This window comes from Palaemon carinicauda, chromosome 19 (assembly GCF_036898095.1).
Source record: "Palaemon carinicauda isolate YSFRI2023 chromosome 19, ASM3689809v2, whole genome shotgun sequence".
Taxonomy (NCBI): domain Eukaryota; kingdom Metazoa; phylum Arthropoda; class Malacostraca; order Decapoda; family Palaemonidae; genus Palaemon; species Palaemon carinicauda.
Genome location: NC_090743.1, coordinates 39,367,865 through 39,391,732, shown reverse-complemented (window position 1 = coordinate 39,391,732; position 23,868 = coordinate 39,367,865). Strand labels below are relative to the sequence as shown.

Here is a 23,868-nt window from a genome sequence, read left to right as displayed (position 1 = left end):
GCGTCGATAGGCGTAGGAGATGATAATGATAATGATGGTGAGGATGATGAAGATGATGATGATGATGATGGTAATTACAGGTAGAAAAGTGCAAAAAATATAATTATCCATCTTTAAATAGCATACGAATAAGACGAAAACAGGAAATTAACGAATGTTCAAAAATGCGCTCAGACGAAAACAAGAAAAAATGAACGCACCCAACATCTGTAAGAATTGACGCGAGGAACGAGCTCTTGAAAATAATGAAGCGACTTTGCTCTCTGTCTCCATCTCGCCCACACACTATCTCTCTCTCTCTCTCTCTCTCTCTCTCTCTCTCTCTCTCTCTCGTCCGCCGGAGTCACCTGCCTGCTGGGTTTCTCTCGAAGCGGTATTAAAGGGGGAGGATCAAACTAGACTCCGCTAAGCTACGTAGCTCCATACAATAATCGTCCTCTCTCTCTCTCTCTCTCTCTCTCTCTCTCTCTCTCTCTCTCTCTCTCTCTCTCTCTCTCTCTCTCTCTCTCTCTCATATTCCTCCTAAACACAGTGTTAATGATGATCTCCCCTACATAAAGAACAAGAGTCTACCCTACTGCCTCTCTCTCTCTCTCTCTCTCTCTCTCTCTCTCTCTCTCTCTCTCTCTCTCTCTCTCTCTCTCATATTCCTCCTAGACACAGTGTTAATGATGATCTCCCCTACATAAAGAAAGAACAAGTCTCTACCCTACTGTCTCTCTCTCTCTCTCTCTCTCTCTCTCTCTCTCTCTCTCTCTCTCTCTCTCTCTCTCTCTCATACATTCCTCCAAGACACAATATTATTGACAATCTCCTATACATAATTTCAATAATACTAATAATTTAAATAATTTTGACATTGTCTACACTTATCATTCAAGCAGACAAAATCTAGTGTGAACTGCATTTCAAACGAAAAACAGTCCCGAGAGGCTATGGCACAATCACAGGTTGCAATTTCACGCATCACACATTTTCCCATCCCAACTTCATTCCATCAGAGAGTATTTATTGATATGAAATACCACTGTAAAGTGTAATGTATACCTACGCAGAGCCTTCACAAGTGTGTAAATAAAGTTGCATGAATTTGCGAAGTGATCTTTATCAATTGGATTTATGAGGATATGAAATATTTATTGCGCAAGACGGTCGAGTTACAAATTAAGTGATGGAAATTATATAATGTTTCTAAATTGTAATTGTTTAAAAACTAATTATAAAAACCAGAAGAAAATGTTCGAGTTGCAATGTAGGTTACAAAAATTATATAAGGTATCTAAATTGTAAATGTTTTTAAGCTAATTATAAAACTCATAAAAAAAGTGTTCAAGTTGCAGCAAATTAAGTGATGGAAATGATATAAGGCATTTAAATTGGAAATGCTTAAAAGCTAATCTTAAATATCATAAAAATGTGTTCAAGTTGCAAATTAAGTGATGGAAATTATATAATGTTTCTAAATTGTGATTGTTTATAAACTAATTCTAAAAAACAACAATAAAGTGCTCGAGTTGCTATGTAGGTTATAAAAATGATATAAGGTGTCTAAATTGTAAATGTTTTTTAAGCTAATTATAAAAATCATAAAAAAAAGTGTTCAAGTTGCAAATTAAGTGATGGAAATGATATAAGGTATTTGAATTGTAAATGCTTAAAAGCTAATCTTAAATATCATAAAAAAGTGTTGACGTTGCAAATTAAGTGATGGAAATTATTTAAAGTATTTAAATTGTAAAGGCTTAAAAATTAATCATAAAAAAAGTGTTCAAGTTACAAATATTAAGAGCAGGTAATACTAATCACAATATAATAAAAATCAAAATAGTAAAATCAACTAAGAAGAAATAACATAAGGCAAATAAAACTGTAAACAAGAAATTCTGATAAAATTCTCAAAGGGTATGAATGGTTGAAAGAGAATTATGAGACTTTAAAAAAGAATAAAGATGCGGATCCTTAATACAAACAATCATCATCATCACCATCATCTTTTTAAATCAATACTTCTCCATACATCGTCTACTTCACGCTTCATATTTCTCACCCATGTAGGCCAGGGTCTTCCAACTCTTCTAGTGTTTTGTGGAGCCCAGTTAAAAGTTTGGTGAACTAATCTCTCTAGGGAAGTGCGAAGAGCATGCCCAAACCATCTCCATCTATCCCTCACCATGATCTCATCCACATATGACACTCTAGTAATCTCTCTTAAAATTGGAAATTAAGTGGCAGGACAGGATTAGAAGATAAACAATAAGATAGACAATTTGTAAATACCGGAAAACAAGAAATAAAATATATTAGATACTCTGATCATAAATTCAAAAAGCCACTGTTGTTATTACTATCATCATTATCATAAACTAAGCTACAACCCTGGTTGAAAAAGCAAGATGCTATAAGCCTAAAAGCTCCAACAGGGGAAAATTGCCCAGTAAGGAAAGGAAACAAGGAAATGAATAAACTACACGAGAAGTAATAAACAATCAAAATAAGATATTTTAAATTTGAATTAATCTTTCATACATAAAAAAAATAAAAAATAAAAACTAGAGGAAGAGATCGAATTTTCAGGTTATAAATGCAAGTATCAAGCTGGTATTAATGAATGAAAGGGAATATGGAAATATGGCCCAGCACTGGGGCTAGGGAGGCCATTCATATTTGAAGTGACAACGATTGCCAAATACAATGATGTAAATGAGTGACTTAGGTGGTACCAAACGAATCGGGATGTGGGATGAGGTGGGTCTAATAATAGTACCTTGGTTGGCGGTGCCTGAGATGGCAGGGTTTGTTGCTGTTGTCATAGCACAAGAGTCATGGTCACAAGAAATGTTAGGAGTAATGGTCATTAGAAATGGTAGGAGTAATGGTTACAAATAGAAGGAGTTATGGTCACAAGATATGGTAGGAGCAATGGTCACTAGAAATTGTAGGAGTAATGGTGATTAGAAATGGTTGATTAGAAATAGTAAGAGTAATTGTTACAAATAGAAGGAGTTATGGTCACAACAAATGTTAAGAGTCATAGTCACAAGAAATGTTAGGAATAATGGTCACTAGAAATGGTAGGAGTAATGGTCATTAGAAATATTAGGAGCAATGATTACAAATAGAAGGAGTTATGGTGACAAGAAATGGTAGGAGTACTGGTTACAAATAGCAGTTATGGTCAAAAGAAATGTTAGGAGTTATGGTCAGTAGTAGTTATTGATGTAAGGCAACAGGGAGTAGCTGACGAATCGACAGGAACAGCTGGGTTATTCGAAGTGGTCATAGAGGTGAGTCCAGAAGTAATGGTAGACATGATGATGGCAGTCATAGAGGTGAGGTAGAAGTGAAGGTAAGTGTTAATGATGTGAGGCCAGAAAGAAGTGTCAGTAGTTGCTAAGGTAGGGCCAGAAGGCATGGCAAACAGAAGTTATGATGATGGTTGAAGGGGGGAAGCCAGATGTGTGAAGTAATAACGACAGTTATGTGGCTAAGGCCAGAAAGAGTAGCTCTAGAAATGACAGTAGTCAGATTAAAGGTTTAAAGGCTGCTCATGAATGGCACAGGACAATGCTCTGGAGACTGACCATATACCATATGATCAGCTAGAACTAGGGAGGGCCAAGCAATGGCTGCTGATGGCCTAGCAGGTTGACCTATAGGCTCCCCAAAGCCTGTCATCCTTAGCTCACAAGGATGGTAAGGTTGCAGACACTAAAGGAACTAACAAGTTTGGGCAGGACTCGAACCACCGTCTGGCAATCAACAGGCAGAGACGTTACCAATAAGGCCACTAGGAATCAGTAGGCATGAGGGATTAATGGTTCTAGAGATCAATCATGATTGCTAGGACTAAGAAGGCCAAGGTAATGGCTACTAATGACTCAGCAGGTGGATCTATTGGTCTCCTAATCCATCTCCAATATCTAGCTAAAAAGTTGATGAAATGAAAAAAAAAAATTGCAGTATTTGGGATTTGTGATCATTACTGATAGTGACAAGAATGGGAATGACAACTGTAATAGTGTGGCCAGACGCTTTCTATATTCCTAAGTAGCTGCACAATATAAAGATGCCATCATTGTCCTCGTAATTCTCTTAGCAAAAGGGGGTCTCATTGCCTATCTAAAGCTAGCACCCTCAGCAATGGTTGACATATGTATACAGTTACATCTTTTACTGCTTAGTCCCTTTCCTAACTTATTTCATCAAGCACCATGATGGTCTCCTTCTACTTGTCATACCAGGTTTAAACATCCTGTATACAGTTACTCAATCAAAACATCCTCAATCCTTCCAGACCAGTCTTTAAAACTGCACTAACTTAGGTACAAAATTTCATCTTGTTCATCATTTCAGCCCTATTTATTTGCAATTACTTCAATGGATCTTTACTTAGCAGCTCACATTTGTGTTTTTCACCCACTTTCATATAGTTTCTTGGAATCATTTTCTTTCACAAAGCCCCACCAGAACTGCCACTTCTCCTTTCTGGTGTACTTCATCATTCATCTCTATCCTCTTTGGCGCATTATCCGTAAAAGTTATACCCATGCACCTACCCATACAAAGCCTCTGCTTTGAACCTTACAGTACTGGCATTAAATAGCTCAATATTTTTCTCACGGTTTTACTCTTGATAATAATAATTACGGTTTTACTCTTGATAATAATAATGATTTCACCAGTCTCTTCAATTTCTTTTTGCTGTCACCAATACAACACCTATAAGCATTAGTAGTAATTCCTTCTTTCATGCTCAGTCTTCATAAAGCTAAGTGTGTTTGTTTCCCTAACTCCTCTGATCACTCTTTGCATATTAGCACAACATGCCAATACATATACACATAGTACACTAGTGTTTAAGTGAATATGGCTACATATAAAAGATAATGTGAAAAAACTCAGCTATCAACCTTAGAAGCACTACTTTTGAGAGCTATTAACATGCTTATGAGAATAAAAATTAACAAAAATTATGCAAATAATTACCAATGACGAGCAGCGCAGCAATGCATGAATAAAACTGGGACGGGACATCCGTATGTATGGAAGAGGGAAGGATGAAGGTAGAATGGTACAAGCAGTGTCAGAGTGGTTGACTGCTCTGTGGATGATGCGATCTGCCAAACAGGAATCAGGCAGCTGTCAGAGTGGTTGGTCCGGCGGGTGACACGATCTTCCAAGCAGAAATCAGGCGGCTGTCAAAGTGGTTGACTGTTCTGTGGGTGACACGGGCTGCCAGGCAGGAGTCAGGCGGCTGTCAGAGTGGTTGACTGTTCTGTGGGTGACGCAATTTGCCAAGCAGGAATCAGGCAGTTTTCAGGGTGGTTGACTGTTCTGTGGATGACGTGATCTGTCAAACAGGAATCAAGCTGCTGTCAGAGTGGTTGACTGTTCTGTGGGTGATGCGATCTGCGAAGCAGGAGTCAGGCGCTTGTGAGGGACAGCGCAAAGTGCTGACGTGGCATATTTAACCACGTGGTCTGTATATCCTGGTGAGAATTTATGTTGTTTTCTGGCAGCCTTATGATTTTTATCACCAGAGATTGAGGCATTTAGTACTTATTTACACGTATTCGCCAGAGATAACGCATGAGGCTCTGTAACTCAACAAATATTGCCAAAAGAACTCGTTTTCAGAGGCTGTACTCTTTACAAAATCAGAATTCCTCAGCTTTAATTTTTACAAAATCACCACCCTTCAGTTGTACCACTACAAAATATCGCTCACAGAGACTACCTTTCACAAAACCATCATTCTTCAATTATAGCACAACAAAACCAGCCAAAATATAGTTCACAGACACTATCACAAAATCAACATTCCACAGCTAAGGCCAAGAAATAGATAAAATATAGCTCCGGGAGATTTTTTTTTTCTTCAGAAAATCACAACTTTTTCTTTACAACACATCCTTTCACATCATTTCAGAAGCAAGGAATACAACGTACGTCGGGAAGACACCAATACTGTTGAACATAACATTTCTTAAAGTAGATGTAAATACACTATGCTTTTCTCAAGATGATTTATCAATAATTCGTGGATATAAGTGTTCCTAAATTCACCATAAATCCGTAGATTTCAACGTAAGTTCTATCATCTTGTTAGGGATTAGCTTTTTTCCCGTTTGAATCAAATCTGTTGAAAAATGTAGATATGAATTAGAATGATTAATCTTCCCTTGTTTCGAAGCACTACGTTTTATCATATGCTTTAGTCATACATAAGAAAACAGGATGCTGTATTGTTGTCTTTGGAAAGTGACAGGAAGTGTGTACAAGATTGGCTCAACAACACAGATAAGAGAGAGAGAGAGAGAGAGAGAGAGAGAGAGAGAGAGAGAGAGAGAGAGAGAGAGATCACTGGCGCAATAAGAATGAATAAGAAAATATATGTTTTGGAAGGTGGGTGGAAGATTGTACACGATTACCTTAACAACATAGAAATCTATGGAGAATAGAAATTATAGATAATAGAGAGAGAGAGAGAGAGAGAGAGAGAGAGAGAGAGAGAGAGAGAGAGAGAGAGAGAGAGAGATAAGAAAGCAAAAGTGATTCCATGCATATTTCCTACTACAAAAGCAACACCATCTCTGGTGCATAAGAAAAACTAGATGAAATCTATTAGCACTCGGAGGTTGACATTCAAACCAGCACATCAAAAACATCGGTGTTTTTAAAGGGGTGAGACCAATGCATTGCCAGGAGACAAGAAGACTGGAAAGCTTCGCTTGTGTTCTACTATAACGACTCGTTAACCCAAACGTTAATTTTCAAAAATTCAAAATTCAAAAATTCATTTGTAGCTTGCAGCGAATGTTTTTTTGTTTTTTTTTCTATTGAACAGGCTGACATGAGTCTGTTTTCGTTGTTTATATGTGAGAGATCTGTTTTAACGGTGATACTGATCTTCAAATATTCTATATTAGTTATTCATTAATTTTCATGTACTTTATTTCCTTTCAGGACTGGCCTATTTTTCCCTGTTGGAGACCATGGGGTTGTAGCATTCTGCTTTTCCGACTAGGGATGTAGCTTAACTGGTAGTAGTAGCAACAATAATAATAATAATAATAATAATAATAATAATAATAATAATAATAATAGCAAAATAATAATAATAATAATAATAATAATAATAATAATAATAATAATTAGAAAAGCATGGCTTGCCTTTCCCAGAATCAATTTAGAGTAGACTTTAGGCGCATTTGAAATCTGTGTGACAACCATGCGCGAACTTGGGGTTAAGGTTAGGGTTAATTCGGTCGACCTTTTGCTCGACCTTGACCTTTGACCTAGGACTTTCAAAATTGAATCACTTCCACGCCTCAACATAACAATTAATCCCTGAAAGTTTTCACTACTATGAGTAAAACATACAAACGGACAAACAGGGGCGAAAACATAGCCTCTTCCCAACTTCGTTGGTGGAGATAATAATAATAATAATGATAATAATAATAATAAAGTGAAATGGGAAACATTCTCAAATATAAACAAAACTTAATGGCAACGCTATTGCAATTTTACCCTTCCAAAACCATCAAGATTTTCATCATGGCAACGGCGAAGAAGAATGAGTTCAAAGTTGAGCAAAATCCCCCAAAAATACGATTCCAAGAGGAACGTAGGATGCCAAGGATCCCAAAAGAACGAGGAAACTTCCACGGAAGAAAAGCAATCAGGACCTCTCCAACAAGAGTCCTGAACCAATTAGGGTCCCCCTAATGTGTGTCCTTCAACAAACTTTCCTTTTTCTCTTTTCGCATTTTGTAGGACTCTTGTGCACTGGGTCTGTCAGAGGATAGAAGAGTCGGCTATCCCATTAGTTGCATTCTGAAGGGTAAGGATAATGTGGCTCCATTCACTTGATACGACCATTGGGACTTTATATAGAGTTGTGGTGTCCTGGTGGTAGCGTCCTTGCCTGGTGATTACCAGATTGGGGTTCGATTCCCTCTCAAACTTATTAGTTTCTTTGGTTACTGCAACCTCACCATTCTTGTAAGCTAAGGAGGGTAGTTTATTGGAGCCTATACGTCTATCTGCTGAGTTATCAACAGCCATTACATGGCCCTCCTTGGTTCTAGCTTGGGTGGAGAGGGGGCTTGAGCATTGATCAAATGGAATATGGTCAGTCTCTACGGCATTTTCCTGCTTGATAGGGCAATGTAGGGCAATGTCACTGATCCCTGCCTCTGCCATTCATTGGTGACCTTTAAACCTTTAATAGAGGACATCTAAAAACACTGAGACATCAGGGTCGGGAAACTTACGAACAAAGAAAAGTAAGAAAGGGAAGAAAATTAGAAATTTTAAAAGATTACGAAAAATATGCAATAGATAAATATATACACAGCTAGTGAAGAAAATAACTGAAATCATATCATAATTAAATAAAAATAACGTGGTCAAAGGGGCTCATACTAGTATCATCAAATAATAAGTCACGACTTCAGTACAGAGTCAATGTGCCACGGAATCAAATTGACTTCAAAGAAATGCAGATGATTCTACTCTTGCTAGAGGAAATGGTCTTAGTGTATGTATCATTCAAAGAAAATTTTCTCAACATGCTAGTGGTTCTTTAAAATTTACCAATTCCAGTCTAAGTGAATATGTTTCTATGAATAGTAAGACTGCTTCAGCATTCCAATACCATGATTGTTTCTCTCAAAATAATTATCTATTCTACATCTGGATGAATTGACGTCACTGACAATGCTTATATTCATTCAATAAACCACCGTCCATAGATTATGGGTCTCTCAGTGATAGAATTTGCTAAAAATATGAGAAAACTGGAATGTCACCTTGTTCAGATTAGAGGCCAGTGCACCAAGCTATAAAATTGACTGATTTGACAAAGAAAAAAAGAAAAAAAATAATAATTAGAGCCTACAGAAACAACTAAATTACAGACTAAATCATTCACCAACAAGAAAAGATGACAGATGTAAAAATAAAACTACTAGAAAATTAGTCCCACAAAGTACGTGGGGCAAAGATGACAGATATAAAACTCAAAAATTAGTCCCACAAAATACGTGGGGCAAAGATGACTGATATAAAACTCAAAAATTAGTCCGGGGCAAAGATGACAGATATAAAACTCAAAAATTAGTCCCACAAAATACGTGGGGCAAAGATGACAGATATAAAACTCAAAAATTAGTCCCACAAAATACGGGGCAAAGATGACAGATATAAAACTCAAAAATTAGTCCCACAAAATACGTGGGGCAAAGATGACAGATATAAAACTCAAAAATTAGTCCCACAAAATACGTGGGGCAAAGATGACAGATATAAAACTCAAAAATTAGTCCCACAAAATACGTGGGGCAAAGATGACAGATATAAAACTCAAAAATTAGTCCCACAAAATACGTGGGGCAAAGATGACAGATATAAAACTCAAAAATTACTCCCACAAAATACGTGGGGCAAAGATGACAGATATAAAACTCAAAAATTACTCCCACAATGGGGTTCAAGAGAGGCAACACACTCCTATCCAGTCCGGTGGATTATTGATCCACCAAGGATTTCCTTCGGGCTTTCTTGGCCTTGTGTTCACTTGTTGGATTGGCGGTGATTTATGAACCCGTTGGTTCTTTCCCTGAAGGTTTTCTTACCCGGTCTGTTTTTAATTCCTTTTGTTGAGATATAATGGGCGTGGTCGGGAAATTCGCTGGTTGATCACTAATTTCATCAATTTGGGCCATGAAGACTCAATCAGTATGTGAATGAGTGATCCGTAATCCCAATAAGGTGGAGGGATTTATATCGGTAATCCCAATAAGGTGGATGGATTTATATCGGTAATCTCAATAAGGAGGATGGATTTATATCGGTAATCCCAATAAGGGAATGGATTTATATCGTTATCCTAATGTGGATGGATTTATATCGGTAATCCCAATAAGGTGGATGGATTTATATCGGTAATCCAAATAAGGTGGATGGATTTATATTGATAATCTCATTAAGGTGGATGGACTTATATCGATAATCTCAGTAAGTTGGATGTATTTATATTGCTAAACATAATAAGGTAGATGGATTTATATCATTATCCTAATGTGGATGGATTTATATCGGTAATCCCAATAAGGTTGATGGATTTATATTGATAATCTCAATAAGGTGGATGGATTTTTATCGTTATCCTAATGTGGATGGATTTATATCGGTAATCCCAATAAAGTGGATGGATTTATATTGATAATCTCAATAAGGTGGATGGATTTATATCGTTATCCTAATGTGGATGGATTTATATCGGTAATCCCAATAAGGTGCATGGATTTATTTTAGTATTCTATTGTGGATGGATTTATGAGGGTAATCCCAATAAGGTGGACGGATTCATAGAGGAAAACCCTATAGGGTGGATGGATTTATATCGGTAATCCCAATAAGGTGGATGGATTTATATGGGTACACCCAAGGGGAATGGATTTATATCGGTAATACCAATAAGGTGGATGGATTTATTTCAGTATCATAATGTGGATGAATTTATATCGGTAATCCCAATAAGGTGGATGGATTTATATGGGTAAACCCAAGGGGAATGGATTCATATCGGTAATACCAATAAGGTGGATGGATTTATTTTAGTATCCTATTGTGGATGGATTTATGAGGGTAATCACAATAAGGTGGACGGATTCATAGCGGTAAACCCCATAGGGTGGATGGATTTATATCGGTAATCCCAATAATGTGGATGGATTTATATTGGTAATCCCATTGAGGTGGATGGATTTATATCTAACCTTTAATCCCCATAAGATAATCAACTTTTCAACTCTGCAGGGGAATGAACTCCCTTTACAGAAAATACAAAAGAGGGGTTTTAGCAGCACATTTAACCCCTAACACAAACTGCGGTAGTCTCGTTTCTCTCTTGCTTCAAGTCCTACGTCATGCTACATTCTTCCCACATAACCGAGCCATCTCAGAAACCTCTGATACATCATTTCGCCTAAATTAACCATTTCACCACACATGTGAATCCCCAAATATCTCACGCTCTTAATTTTCTATATGCAACACTAGTGTACACGACCAGTCAAAAATGACGGCTAAATATTCAGATACGCACGTGCACAGATTTTACCCTTCCTACCCCTTCCCTCTTTCCTAACTACAACATGGCAGTCATGATTTTCAAGTATACCTCTTGGATTACCCTTTCTCACCAGGGTATGACTACTCCCTCTCCTCCTACCCAAGGGACGGGGAGAAACCGAGTAGTTGTACGTTTGGAAATGCCGCTCAGCGTGACCGTAAAGAAATATATATATATATATATATATATATATATATATATATATATATATATATATATAGAGAGAGAGAGAGAGAGAGAGAGAGAGAGAGAGAGAGAGAGAGAGAGAGAGAGAGATTATACAGCAGATATGTATTACAAAACGAATTCATCCCCAGAGTTCCCATATTTCATCTGCAATTAACATCAGCACTCCATTTTCACCGTGGAGATTTGGCTCAACAATGGCCACCTTACTTTCAAACATTGACTTTGATACTCGTTCCTCTCTTGCTTTGAAAATATAGCCATATTATTATTATTATTATTATTACTTGCTAAGCTACAACCCAAGTTGGAAAAGCAAGATGCTATAAGCCCAAGGGCTCCAACAGGGAAAAAATAGCCCAATGAGGAAAGGAAACAAGGGAAAACAAAATATTTCTAGAACTGTAACAACATTAAAATAGGCATAAAGATTTCATCAATTCCTTGATACTACCATCAGATTCTCTGCCATTCACAAAAAATAACCATCGAGCGGGGTTTCTTAAACAACTAAGTAACCACCCGTTGAGATACTACCGCTAGAGAGTTATGGGGTCCTTAGACTGGTCAGAAAGTACTACATTGGCTCCTTATCTCTGATTATGGTTTATTTTCCCTATGCCTACACATGCACCGAATAGTCTGGCCTATTCTTAACATATTCTCCTTGTCCTCATACACCTGACAACACTGAGTTTACCAAACGAATCTTCTTCACCCAAGGGGTTACTGCACTATAGGAGAAGGAAACTCCAAAATCAAACCATTTGTTCTCTAGTCTTGGGTAGTGCAATAGCCTTTGTAGCATGGTCTTCCACTGTCTTAGGTTAGAGTTCTCTTGCTTGAGGGTACACTTGGGCACACTGTCCTATCTTATTTCTCTTCCTCTTGTTTTGTTAAAGTTTTTATAGTTTATATTGATCTTTATTTTAATGTTGTTACTCTTCTTAGAATATATTTCCTCGTTTCCTTTCCTCACTGGGCTATTTTATCTGTCGGAGCCTTTGGGCTTATAGCATCCTGCTTTTTCAACTAGGGTTGTAGTTTAGCTTCTAATAATAATAATAATAATAATGTACACGAATTTTCATCTCATTTTGTAAACTGTAATCCAACTTCATTTACAGTGATGAGAATTTCACGACGGGCTCAATATGTAACTCTTCTCTAATTAGAGAGACACTCAGTAGAGCGCAGACCTCTGCCGTGGCCGGTTATTTCTCGACCTTGACCTTCGACCTTAACATATATTAATTGGCGTGGATTTTCATTCACTCAAATATGAACCCAGTTTGAAGCATCTGTGATAACGATGTCCAAACTTAAGGCTGATTACGTGAATTGGACATTTTGTTTGACCATGACCTTGACCTCTCAAAATTTAATCATTTCTAGCTTTATACATAATAGTTAATCCTTGCAAGTTTCATTACTGTACGATTATAATTGTGACCAGGAAGCTGTTCACAAACAAACACATAGACAATAACATCAACAAGGGTTAAAACATAACCTCCTTCCAACTTAGTGGGCGGAGGTAAATATGCGCGAAAAGGAAAAATGGTATTTTGTAATACAGTACTATATGTTTTTCAACCAATGGTATCCCGAGAAAGCAGTAAAGGAAACGTTATATGCGTGTAGCAGTATATATATATTGCTGATATTTTTCTTTTTCGTATACATTTTGAGATATAAATTCTTCTATTAACGTGCTTTTTTCCCGATGTGTATGGGGTAAGCACAATTGCCTTCTTTTTGAAGGACTTTGCTTTGGCTTTGGGGTAGACCGTAGATCCGATCGGCTGCCCAGCCTGACATCGCTTAGACCCACGATGACGTTATGTTCCTGTGTTGTACCAGTCACCAGCGTCCTTCCTCCCAGCAGCGAGGAGTCCTGGCGCGGTTAGGTCAACAATTCGAGACGTGTGACGTGTCTGTATATTTGTTAATTTGCTTTCATAAAAGAATAATAAATATATTGCTATAGGGATCACCTCACAAGGAAGCGTTTTATACTATAAAAAAATTAGTGTCCCTATCTACTTTTTCTGTGTGTAATAAAAGGGGTGAGTGTAAACGAGAGAAAGGGTTAGCTGGGCTACTGGTGAGCATACTTAGTAGGTATACACACACAGAGGATTCATCCATGATTCAGTACATGAAAGATGAATGTAACTGTGACTGATGTGTTTTATCTGGAGTCACTACTCATCTCTTGTAGTTTATTTATTTCCTTGTTTCCTTTCCTCACTGGGATATTTTTCCCTGTTAGAGCCCCTGGGCTTATAGCATCCTACTTTTGCAACTAGGGTTGTAGCTTAGATGATAATAATAATAATAATAATAATAATATATGCTGCATAGAGTATATTCCTGGCTCTCTCTCTCTCTCTCTCTCTCTCTCTCTCTCTCTCTCTCTATATATATATATATATATATATATCTTTCCTGTCACGCTCGACGGGATTCCCAGATGTATGACTACTCGGTCTCTCCATTTCCCTTGGGTAAGGTGGAAAAGAGTAGCCACACCCGTAACTGCCGTGTTGCAGTTAGGAAAGGAAGAGGGGTTGGAAAGGGTTGAATTTGTGTCTGCGTGCATATCTATCTAAATATCTAGGCGTAATTTTTGACCGGTCGTGTAAACTAGACAGTATATATACATATATAAACTCTTGCTTTTGTTTTTAAATTATATATATGAAAGATTTATTTTAAAGTTATTATTGCTCTCAATTGTCTAGTAATCACAGTGTTGTCAGGTGTATGAGGACAGAGGAGAAACTGTAAAGGATAGGCCAGACTATTCGGTGTCTGTGTAGGCAAAGGGAAAGAACCGTAACCAGAGAGAAGGGTCCTATGTAGTACTGTCTGGCCAGTCAAAGGACCCCATAACTCTCTACCGGTAGTATCTCAACGGGCGGCTGGTGCCCAGGCCAACGTACTACCTACTAATATAGCATCCTTCTTTTCCAACTAGAGGTTTATCTTAGCAAGTAATGGTAATGATATTATTATTCATTAATGATAATAACAGCTATAAGACTGGAGAAATGCCTCGGTGTATGAAGGCAGGACCAGAGAGAGAGAGAGAGAGAGAGAGAGAGAGAGAGAGAGAGATCTGGTCCTAATTTTCCTAAATGTGACGTAGACATGACACTGGGGAAGATGAACAAATCTCCTTATAACGCCCGCATATGTCCGACACCAGTTTCGTCGAAACTGGAGGCTCATAATATTCTTAACGCTCCCGCATACACGCACAATCACCTCCATATTCTTGGCTCGTGAGAACGATTATGTGTACGTTCTCACACAAAGGATTGAGAGAGAGAGAGAGAGAGAGAGAGAGAGAGAGAGAGAGAGAGAGAGACCCCGATCTCTATAGGATGTGATCAGTCTATTCTCTCCCAGATTAGATTGGGCATTGAGGTATGATATACTGCCTTCCCCTTTTTCTGCCCCCTCCCATACTCTCACCCTACTTTGCCTTGCCCAACCATACACCCACCCTATGGGGCCCCACTATACCCACCTTATGGGGCTCCCCTTACACACCTCTACTTCCATATTCCATTCAATTCTCTCTCGATCCCTTTAGTAGCTTCGTTCATACCATATCGCCAGACTCTTTTGTTAGTTCGAATTTGCATGTCAGCTTTAAAAGGCAGTTTTTGCCTTGTCAATAAGTTGGTCTGCTTATTTCTTCTTTTCTAATTTATTTATTGCCACATTTCCTTTCCTCAATGAGTTATTTTCACCCGTTGGAGCCCTTGGGCTTATAGCATCCTGCTTTTCCAACTAGGATTGTAGCTTAGCTAATAATAATAATAATAATAATAATAATAATAATAATAATAATAATAATAACAGGATACATATATCGACCAAAAGTAGATTCTTAGTTCCCATTGATAATTCTTTACTTACGTCGACAACAGATTCTATGGCTTTTTGATAAAACGTCTATATATATATATATATATATATATACAATTAGATATATATGTATATATATTGCCATATTTGGCAATAAATAAATAAATATATATATATATATATATATATATATATATATATATATTATATATATATATGCCATATTTTGGGGGATTGAATGTCCCTGTACCCTGTACAGGAGTTAGTGCCCCGTACAGAAATTAACATACTGTACACGAGTTACGCCATATCAAAACTAAACTGATATTACAAACAGGATTAAAGCACTGTCTCATTCATATGTCGCTCTCCCGAATACGCTAGTGTAACCGACCCATCAAAAAGTGACAGCTAGATATTTGGATACGCACACATAATCAAACCTTCCCAACCCCACCTCCCTTTTCTAATTACAACCCCTCTCACTAGGGTATGACTACTTCCTCTACTCCCTACATGAGTGACGGAGAGAGACCCAGTAGTTGTATGTTTTGTCTCTGGGACTGAATGAAAAGAAATATAAATACATATATACATATATATATATGTATGTATGTATATATTTAAATATAATTATATATATAAATATATATAATATATATATATATATATATATATAATAAAGTACACATATATAAATATATACATATATATGTGTACACACGCATATATATATACATATATATACACACACACACATATATATATATATATATATATATATATATATACATACAAGAAACACGTAAGCTCTGTAAATCTTGTAATATTTCCACATTCTAAGCAATAACTTTCTCTCAAAATCTCCAGTTTCAGAAAACAAAACAGAACAATGTCTTCCCCATACCTGGCATAAAGTAAAAGATATGTATCCAGTATTAAAAAAAATTATCTTCAGTGCAAATGTTTTCGACATCTGTTTCAATTTCCAACTGAAATCCGGCAGATCTTGCCTGACACGCGTCACCCACAACAAAAGCCAAGTGCCTCTTGTCACGCCCTAATGCACAAAGACGCAGGTGTTTCAAGTGGCACTTCATTCTATATGAAATGGTGGGGCAATAAGTGCCAATAGAGAGCCGTGCGCATCTCTCTCTTCTTGTGTTCGACTTTCGCACCCCCAAGAATAATATTATTATTATTATTATCATTATTGTTATTATTATTACTAGCTAAGCTACAATTCTTTTTCACACAACGGGTTACTGCATGGTAATAGTTCAGTGCCCACTTTCCTCTTGGTAAGGGTAGAAGAGACTCTTTAGCTATGGTAAGCAGCTCTTCTAGGAGAAGGACACTCCAAAATCTTGGGTAGTGCCATAGTCTCTGTACCATGGTCTTCCGCTGTCTTGCGTTAGAGTTCTCTTGCATGAGGGTACACTCGAGCACACTCATTTATCTTATTTCTCTTCCTCTAGTTTTGTTAAAGCTTTTATAGTTTAATAAAGGAGATATTTATTTTAATGTTACTCTTCTTAGAATATTTTATTTTTCCTTTTTCTTTTCCTCACTGGGCTATTTTCCCTGTTGGAGCCCCTGGCCTTAGAGTATCCTGCTCTTCTAACTAGCGTTGTAGCTGAGCAATTAATAACAACAACAACAACAATAATAATAATAATAATAATAATAATATTACTACTACTACTACTACTATTATTTTTATTATTATTATTACCTAAGCTACAACTCTAGTTACAGAAGCAGGATGCTATAGGCCAAGGGCTCCAACAGGTTATTATTATTATTATCATTATTATTATTATTATTATTATTATTATTATTATTATTATTATTATTACTATTATTATTATTAATAATATTATTATTATTATTGGTGTTGTTATTGTGACAGTATATATATATATATATATATATATATATATATATATATATATACTACTGTATATATTATTATCATCTATTATTATTATTATTATTATTATTGTTATTATTATTATTGGTGTAGTTATTGTGACAGAATATATATATATATATATATATATATATATATATATATATATATATATACTATTATCATTATTATTATTATTATCATTATTATTATTATTATTATTATCGTTACTATTATCATTATTATTATTACTATCATCTAAGCTACAGCCTAGTTGGAAAAGCAAGATGCTATAAGCCCAGTGGCTCCAACAGGGAACAAATAGTCCAGTGCGAAAAGAAAATAAGGAAATAAATAGACTATATGAGAAGTAATGAACAATTAAAATACCATATCTTAAGAACAATATCAACATCAAAACAGATCTTTCATATATAAACTATAAAAGAGACTGTTCCAACATAAAAACATTTTCTACAAGTTTGAACTTTTGAACTTCTACCGATTCAACCGCAGAGGTTACTTATATTCTCATTTGAGAAGCGTTAGTATAATTTAATTACTTTTAAGTGTCACTATTCATACCATATAAATGCGATAAAGAGATATATAAACTGAAGGGACACCCAGTAGAGAGCATGCCTTCGCTATACCAAGCAGTCGTATTTTGCTCCTAACTCATATGCCTACATTTACATCGAAGTCCTTGTGTCATACCCCACATGTCCACCAAGTTTTGTTGAAATTGGGTCGACAGTTTTTGCGTAATGTTGTTCACAAACAAAAAATAAACAAACAAAATATTTGCTATTTACTTAACATTGCGATCATTTTTTAAAGTACTGCAGCGTACTTGTATTTTGATGTGCTTTATCCAAAATGATACAGATTCATCCTTAGGTCATACCCAACATGCGTACCAATTCAGGTGAAAATCGGTACAATAGTTTTTGTGTAAGGTTGCTCACAAACAATCAAACACATAAATAAACTAACTAGAACGGGCACTCGTTAAAGTGTATACCTTTGCCTATATCATGTTGCATATCACAAGATAAGCAACTGAATTTTGCACATTTTGGCACTAGTTTCGTGCAAATCGGATAAAAATTGTTCACGATAGAGCAAAAAGACGTGTTTTACCTTTACGCGACCATGGCCTTCACTTTTGACTCAATCACTTCCAAATTCTAATCAAACTGTCATTGGATTATTACCAATCATCCACCTAAATTTCATGAGATTCGTTCAAATAGTTTTTGAGTTATGCGAATCACAAACACACAGACGTACAAACAAATAAATACATGCCGTCTATCAAAACATAACATTCGCAATGAAGTTGGAGAAGGTAACAAACAAGGGTGAATACACCATCATCATCAACCGTTACTAGTCCACTGTCCACTGCAGGACAAAGGCCTCAGACATGCCCTTCCACTTGCGTCTGTTAATGGTCTTCCAATGTCAGTTCACGCCCGTAAACTTTCTTAATTCGTCGATCCATCGTCTTCTCTCCCTTTCCCTGTTTATTTTGCAATCTCAAGGGATCCATTCTGTTATTCTGAATGTCCATTTTTTGTCTTTCATTCTCATTATATGTCCTGCTCCTGTCCATTTCTTTTTCTTACATGTTGTTAGAATATACTCTACTTTAGTTTGTTCTCGTGTCCATTATAATTATCATCATTATTATTATCAATATTATTATTATTATTATTATTATTATTATTATTATTATTATTAGCTAAGCTACAACCCTAGTCGGAAAAGCAAAATGCTATAAGCCCAAGGGCTCCAACAGGGAAAAATAGCCCAGTGCGTTAAGGAAATAAGGAAATAAATAAACGATATAAGAAGTAATGAACAATTAAAATAAAATATTTTAAAAACATTAACAACACTAAAATAGATATTTCATAACTAAACTATAAAAGGACTTATGTCAGCCTGTTCAACATAAAAACATTTGCTGCAAGTTTGAACTTTTGAAGTTCTACTGATTCAACTACCCGATTAGGAAGATCATTCTACAACTTGGACACAGCTGGAATAAAACTTCTAGAGTACTTTGTAGTATTGAGCCCCATGATGGAGAAGGCCTGCCTATTAGAATTAACTGCCTGCCTAGTATGAAGAACAGGATGGAACTGTCCAGGAAGATATGAATGTAAAGGATGGTCAGAATTATGAAAAATCTTGTGCAACATGTTGCTCTTTTTCTTTCTCTCAGTGTTATTACCCATCATTACTCTTTCCATAAATGTTGTTTAAGGAAATAAATGCAAAATAACATTACAGCCGCTGTCTTGGGTTAGAGTTCTCTTTCTTGAGGGTACAGTTGGACACACTAATCTATCTTATTTCTCTTCCTCTTATTTAGCCGAAGTTTTTATAGTTTATAAAGTAAATATTTAATATTGTTATTCTTAAAATAATTTAATTTTCATTGTTCCCATTCTTATTAGGCTATTTTCCCTGTTGGAGCCCCTGGGCATCCTGCTTTTCCAAATAGGGTTGTAGCTTAGCAAGTAGTAATAATATTAATAACCCATGATGCCAAGTCTCGTATAACAACCCAACCACACCTGGACTCGATATGAATAAGTAAAGAGGTCGTATAGAGGGGTTTCTTCAACTCACATTAGCCAAGGCTACACGTATTTTTAGCTCTGATATTAAGGTTGGACAAAACGAGGCAGAACCGACCTGTATTTTACATGTTTGGGAGTAGTTTGTATGCGTCTATGTCAGCATGAGAATGTTTGGAAGTGGATGGAAGTATAAAAAAGGTCATTTTACTTTGGAAGGGGTTAAGAGTATAATGCATTTTTAACTAGGTCATTTTACTTTAAAACATTCTTTGTAACGTTTTTTACGCTCGAGGGATATGTGGGCTGAATATATATATATATATATATATAATAGAGCAAGTGTTTGGCTAAATACAGTGTATATATATACATATATATATATATATATATACATAATAGAGCAAGTGTCTGGCTAAATACAGTGTATATATATATATATAGATATATATATATATATATATATATTTTATATATATATATATATACATATAAAATTATATATATATAAATATATATATATATATATATATATTAGCAAGTGTCTGGCTACAGTGTATATGTATATAATTATTTATTTATATATATATATATATTTATATATATATATATGTGTGTGTGAGTATACATATACATATATAAATTTATATATATATATATATATATGTTTATATACATATATATATATATATATATGTGTGTGTGTGTGTGTGTATGTGTACATACATATACATATATAAATTTATATATATACGTGTATATATATATATATATATATTGGTAAATAAACAGATATAGGCACTCTGAAACCACACTCTCCCACAAATTGACGAAGCAGATGATTGTAGTTAGGAATGGGGGAGGGTATGGGAAGGGTTCAATCATGTATGTGAGCATATTTACCTAAATAATTAGACGTCATTTTTGACGATTTGGATACACTAGTATGTATATATATATATATATATATATATTGTGCTTGTCAGTAAGAAATTTTAACAGTAATAAATGTTAACAGAACAGCCAGAAACATCATTAACAATTCTAACGTGTATTTGCAAGAACCAACATTCCAAGAGGGTAGTAAGAGACAAAAAAAAGTTAGTCTAAAAGAAAAAAAAAGAAAAAAAAAACAGCGTAAAAAAACAAAATTTATCTGCTTGATACATAGGCGTGGGCTTTGAATACAAACCTAAAATTAGATAGGTCAAGACTTTCGATAAAAACATATGCCTAATGACGCAAAGGGCCTGGATAAAAAAAAATATTGAGTGAAAACTGGAATATGATGTTGAACATGTAATAAGAATAAAGATTTTCCAGAAAAGGATATGATTGGAGAAGGGCACTTCTCTTCTCAAGTGTGTGTGTGGGGGGGGGGGGGTTGGCGGGGGGGGGGGGGGGGTGGCAGAAGAAGTCTCAACGAACAGTCCAATTAAGCCTACTTTACTTTAGACAAAAGTGGTTTGATAAGTAAGTCTATACATGGCAAAGAATGTTTACTGCCATCTTGAAATCCTTTTATCGTAGTCTATTTTCGTGTTCAAACCTGTTGCCAGTGACAGAAGAAATGGTTTAGTAAATGTTTATGGCGGGAACTATTATATTAATGTACTTAATGACAAATTATACTCAAAACACGATGGATTGACGAACTAAGAAAGTTCACGGGTGTGGGCTAGCATAGAAAGACCATAAGCCGATGCAAGGGGAAGGATATGTCCGAGGCCTTTTTCTGCATTGGACTAGCAACGGCTGAAGATATATATATATATATATATATATGTGTGTGTGTGTGTGTGTATGTGTGTGTATAAAATATATATATATATATATATATATAATATTCTGTATATATAACATATATGTATGTATGTATATATATATATCTGTACATATATATATATATATATATATACATTACTAAGATATAACCGTAGTTGGAAAAGCTGGATGCAATAGGCCCAAGGGCTCCAGCGATAACCCTGGGAGGAAGGGGAATAAATAAACAACATGAAAATTAATAAAAGATATAAAAAATTCCTAAATCGGTGAGAAAGTTAAAGTAAATCTGTCACGTGTCTTCAGACTGGTGTGAGCCTGCCATTTAATTTTAGTATTATATATATGTCCCGAAGTATGAATATTTTTAATATTGGCAACTGATAATTACATACAAAAACGTAAGGGAAATAAAAACTTTTATAATAAATCACACGCATATCATAGGTCTATAATTCTTAAGGTACAACAACTAATTAAACTGAAAATTTGATGAGTATGTATTTGCTCAGTGAAACTTTTTCGTTTTATTACGTATTTGTACCAACATTGATATTTTAAATTTTGTTCTGGTATAAATATCAATGAAAATGGGATTCACCTTAAGAACGTTGGAACTTGGAAATGGAAGGGAAAATTTTGAAAACTATTTTGGTTATAACTACAATAGATAAAAACATTATCATTAGCTGAGCTACAACCCCAATACAATAAACACACACACACACACACACACACATATATATATATATATATATATATATAAAGAGTATATCTATTTCTCTACTTTAGTTAAAGGAAACAAGAAACAAGAACGAACTGATTGCAGAACTGAAAAAATACGGCATCGGATTAAGATATTTGCACTCAAAACAGTTTATAAGACGGCTTTATTGATGTTAACAATGTTTCGTTGTTATAGTATCTTGCTTTTCCTATCTGGCTTATAGCTTAGTTTGTAATAATAATAATAATAATAATAGACCTATGATAAGATAACACAGATAACCTAACATTACATTTGTACAACAAGTCCTACATAGGGGAAAAACGTTAGAACTAAAACACTTGTTTGTATGCGTCATCAGACAAACGTACAAGACCGCTTAAAAACGTTGCCACCCCTAACACACATCCCCACCTCTCACCACCACCACAACCACCTCCAACCAACTACGCCTTGGCCACCGTTTTCCCCTCTTAAGAGACCGCATTGCTGTCGAGCAGATGAATCTCCAAACACACAAATATTTACAAAACACTCACTAAATCCATGCCTCAGTAACGGCGCCCACGGACAGGCAATAATGATCTTCCTGTGTCCACTTTTATATCGAAGATGACAAGGGGATAAACAAAATTAGAGGAAGGGGGCAACGAACAAAAACATCCAAAAACTAGAGAAGGAGAGATGGTCCGTCGTACTCGTCGCTACCACTTCTGCCCGGAGACTGAATAGACTGAATTGAACTTCGCCTGCCAGGGAATGGGATGGAAGTCGGAACTCGTACTCCATTGCTTTTGCTCTCTCTCTCTCTCTCTCTCTCTCTCTCTCTCTCTCTCTCTAGATCAAGAAGGATAGTAGGCGGTTCAGCAAATTGCCGTAACAAGAACGAATGTATAAACTAAAATTAGTTGGATATTTTAAATAAGTATTTGCACACTCGCACGCAAAAGCACAAGAGAGAGAGAGAGAGAGAGAGAGAGAGAGAGAGAGAGATCGTATTGCAGTCGGCTAACATTCTCTACGTAGGTTACGATCGAATTCTTAAACAACAGGAGAAAAATAGATGCGTCCATGAATACTTAAGGAAGCAGAGAGTCAAGGCCAAAGCTCATTCTCAGTCTTAGTTTATTTGTTTCGAAGGTATGTTCTCTTAAAAAGAGAAAAACGTATTTCTTCCGAGGAAAAAACACAAACGTTATGATATTGACGCTTTAACAATTACTTCCACTATGCTTGTTTCCTCACACACCTCTATAGGCCTAGGCTAATCAGCATCACGTCGAAATCGGCTGCTCTTTGGCAATCAATTGTGCCTACGCATATCTTATAGCGCTTTCTTTCCAGTACTTCTCTTAACTATCTATCAATATCTTTCAAGGCTTTCCGCTATTTTTGCATTCCAGAATTATTGAACTATATTATCTTTATACACACGCACACACACACACACACACACATATATATATATATATATATATAGGGCACTATAGTCACCTGTTGAGATACTAACACTAGAGAGTTGTTGGGTCCTTCGACTGGCCAGACACATTATTATTATTATTATTATTATTATTATTATTATTATTATTTGCTAAGCTATAACACTAATTGGAAAAGCAAAATGTTATAAGCCAAATGGTTCCGA

General features: G+C 35.7%; 1 protein-coding gene across 7 annotated transcripts in view; it reads right to left on the bottom strand.

Moving 5' to 3' along the window:
- Positions 1-22,963, bottom strand: part of LOC137658587 (lactosylceramide 4-alpha-galactosyltransferase-like) — a 63,668-nt gene extending 40,705 nt beyond the window's left edge. For 3 of the 7 annotated variants that reach the window (XM_068393496.1, XM_068393502.1, XM_068393500.1), the window contains exons 1-2: positions 22,763-22,962; positions 4,987-6,139 (exon numbers count right to left, since the gene is read on the bottom strand). In XM_068393496.1, coding sequence (XP_068249597.1) covers positions 4,987-5,034 — 48 coding nt within the window. In that variant the 5' untranslated portion in view covers positions 5,035-6,139; positions 22,763-22,962. Of the gene's footprint in view, positions 1-4,986; positions 6,140-22,762 lie in introns of all 7 variants that reach the window. The other 4 variants (XM_068393499.1, XM_068393501.1, XM_068393498.1 and 1 more) reach the window with 3 other exon arrangements.
- Positions 22,964-23,868: the final 905 nt, after the last annotated feature.